Raw genomic sequence first — 2,322 nt, 5'->3', positions numbered from 1 at the left:
GACTTTTTTTGATTTTCAAATTGTGTTCATATAAATTCAAAATCTAAGCTCAATATCTTTTTTGTAATTAAATGATTCTTTATCCACGTTTTTCACAAATAAAATCAGGCATTTCCAATTTTTCGTAAAATAAAAAATTAACGAAGCGGATATTTCTTTTTGAACCTGCTGTACGGTTATGTGGGGTGTGTTTAGTGGCTATAGACGCGCAAGTTTTATGTTTGACGTTTGTCTTTTTCTTAACTTCCGTCACTTAATCGTCAAATACATGGATTAGCAATTCACGATAATGCAACGACATTGAATAAATCAGATGTTTATAGATTTGTAATTCAATTGCTGCATTATTTGCATAAAATCATGCGTAGAATATAGAATGAAACGATTTACAGAGAAAGTGCATCATGAGCAACAAAAGGAGGTGGTTTGGGTAATGCGCGAGCAGGATGACGAACGATCAGAGCATGCTGTTGCAAAACGGAAATCAAATGAGGAACAGGAAGACAATTCTCTTAAAACACCAATTGTGTACTCAAAAAGTTATGGGGTGAGATTTTGCGGTATGGAAAAATTACATCCTTTCGATGCGGCTAAAGGAGCACACGTATTAAAAGTAAATGCATATTTAATTTTTTTAATAGAAATTAATAAAATTTCCTCAATTGCAGTTTTTACTTCAAAATGAAGTATTTCGTCCTGGCCGATTTTATGAGCCGAGTGAAATAACAAAGGCTGAGCTTCAAAAGGTCCATACACGAAAATATTTACGCAGCCTTAAGGTACAATATTTCTATAAAAAAAAAATTGTGTTAAATTGTTTCGTATCACTTCAAAAAGTGGAGTGTGAATGCAGCCAAAATATCGGAAATTCCTTTGCTACTTTTTGTACCTAACAAGTTTGTACAGCGTGGTTACTTGCGACCCATGCGCTTTCAAACTGCTGGATCTATATTGGCCGGTAGTCTGGCAATACGTTATGGATGGGCTATTAATTTGGGCGGAGGATTTCACCATTGTTGTGCCTACAAAGGTGGTGGCTTCTGCCCCTATGCAGATATTACTTTGCTTATCACCAAAACATTGGAGGAAGAGCCAAATGTCGAGACAGCAATGATTGTGGATTTAGATGCACATCAGGGAAATGGCCACGAACGCGATTTTTACGAAAATGAAAAAGTATTCATTTTGGATATGTACAACGCCTCAATATATCCGCGTGATCATGAAGCCAAATTGGCTATAAGTTGTGCGGTGGAGCTGAAACCTCGCACAGCGGATGAAACTTATATGAAAAAATTGAAAAGGTAAACAGTTTGCACAAGATTTCAATAAAGTATCGTGTCACAGTTCTTTTTCTTTCAGGTTTGGTTCAACATATTTTAATTACTACTATTAATTATGTTTTAAATTAATTTTAAACTATTTTTAAACACTCAAATAAAATATTCAAAATTATATTACATAGGTCCTTAAAATACGCTTTGAGTGAGTTCCGTCCAGACTTATTGGTATATAATGCTGGTACTGACATACTTTTGGGAGATCCTCTGGGCCTTTTATCCATAACACCAGAGGTATGTATGTCTGTGTTAGTAATATTGTTATAACTCTTCAATTCTGTTGTTTATATCATCGTATGGTTCACAGGGTGTTATGGAACGGGATCAATTTGTTTTTGCTACTTGTCGTGAAGAACGCATTCCAATCGTAATGTTGCTCAGTGGTGGCTATTTAAAGTCCTCTGCTAAGGTTATTGCTGAATCGATTGTTAATCTCAAAGCCAAAGGCCTGCTTGTCTGCTAAATTCTATATTATTTTGGGTTAATCCATTTTGAAACATAAGAACTGACTTAATGACTTTGAGCAATTGCAATTTGTAACGCTTATTGAGATAGAATTAAAGTAAATTGGAACATATATATGTATAGTTACATATATATGTATAGTTAATATAAATAAATTTAAGATGAGATAAACTGAAAGTATACCCCAAACTAAACTTTTGTTTCTGTGATTCTGTTTACTTGAATCAGTATACCTCGCCAGATAACTTTTAAGCCCATTCGATATTACCGATATCAGCTCAATCCGTTAAAATAAATTTCGGTTGTAATATTATCGAACTTAATACTTTTTTTCAGACAGTGAATGAGAGATCGGGGCCAATTCTTCCCGGGCCCGGAGTCGTACATTTTTTCTCCAGCAATTTACTACAATCATCACCTGGCCCCGATTTTCTCTTTACGGCCCTATTTATGGTATTACTGTTTCAACACATCAAAAAACTATATTAGTGTAGTTTATTTCAGAAATATATTAAGA

At 34.4% G+C, this 2,322-nt stretch overlaps 1 protein-coding gene across 3 annotated transcripts; it reads left to right on the top strand.

The window, feature by feature from the left end:
- Positions 1-90: 90 nt before the first annotated feature.
- HDAC11 (Histone deacetylase 11) lies at positions 91-1,999 on the top strand. 3 transcript variants are annotated; one of them, XM_014236905.3, is made up of 6 exons: positions 91-185; positions 393-613; positions 669-779; positions 838-1,304; positions 1,466-1,574; positions 1,648-1,999. In XM_014236905.3, the coding sequence occupies exons 1-6, from the start codon at positions 179-181 to the stop codon at positions 1,801-1,803; spliced, it is 1,071 nt and encodes a 356-aa protein (XP_014092380.1). In that variant the 5' UTR covers positions 91-178; the 3' UTR covers positions 1,804-1,999. The 3 variants fall into 3 exon arrangements, with proteins under 3 accessions (XP_014092380.1, XP_036234339.1, XP_036234338.1); XM_036378446.2 differs by lacking the exon at positions 91-185 and adding an exon at positions 197-327; XM_036378445.2 differs by lacking the exon at positions 91-185 and having other exon boundaries at positions 197-613.
- The last annotated feature ends 323 nt before the right edge of the window (positions 2,000-2,322 follow it).

This window comes from Bactrocera oleae, chromosome 2, assembly GCF_042242935.1.
Source record: "Bactrocera oleae isolate idBacOlea1 chromosome 2, idBacOlea1, whole genome shotgun sequence".
NCBI lineage: Eukaryota > Metazoa > Arthropoda > Insecta > Diptera > Tephritidae > Bactrocera > Bactrocera oleae.
The sequence above is the reverse complement of the archived record's forward strand: the minus strand, read 5'-3'. Positions and strand labels throughout refer to the sequence as shown.

Coding starts and splice junctions, on each gene's coding strand:
- HDAC11 (XM_036378445.2), top strand. CDS start 377: ATGAAACGATTTACAGAGAAAGTGCATCATGAGCAACAAAAGGAGGTG. Junction 614..668: donor AAGGAGCACACGTATTAAAA/GTAAATGCATAT, acceptor CCTCAATTGCAG/TTTTTACTTCAAAATGAAGT. Junction 1,305..1,465: donor TATATGAAAAAATTGAAAAG/GTAAACAGTTTG, acceptor TATATTACATAG/GTCCTTAAAATACGCTTTGA.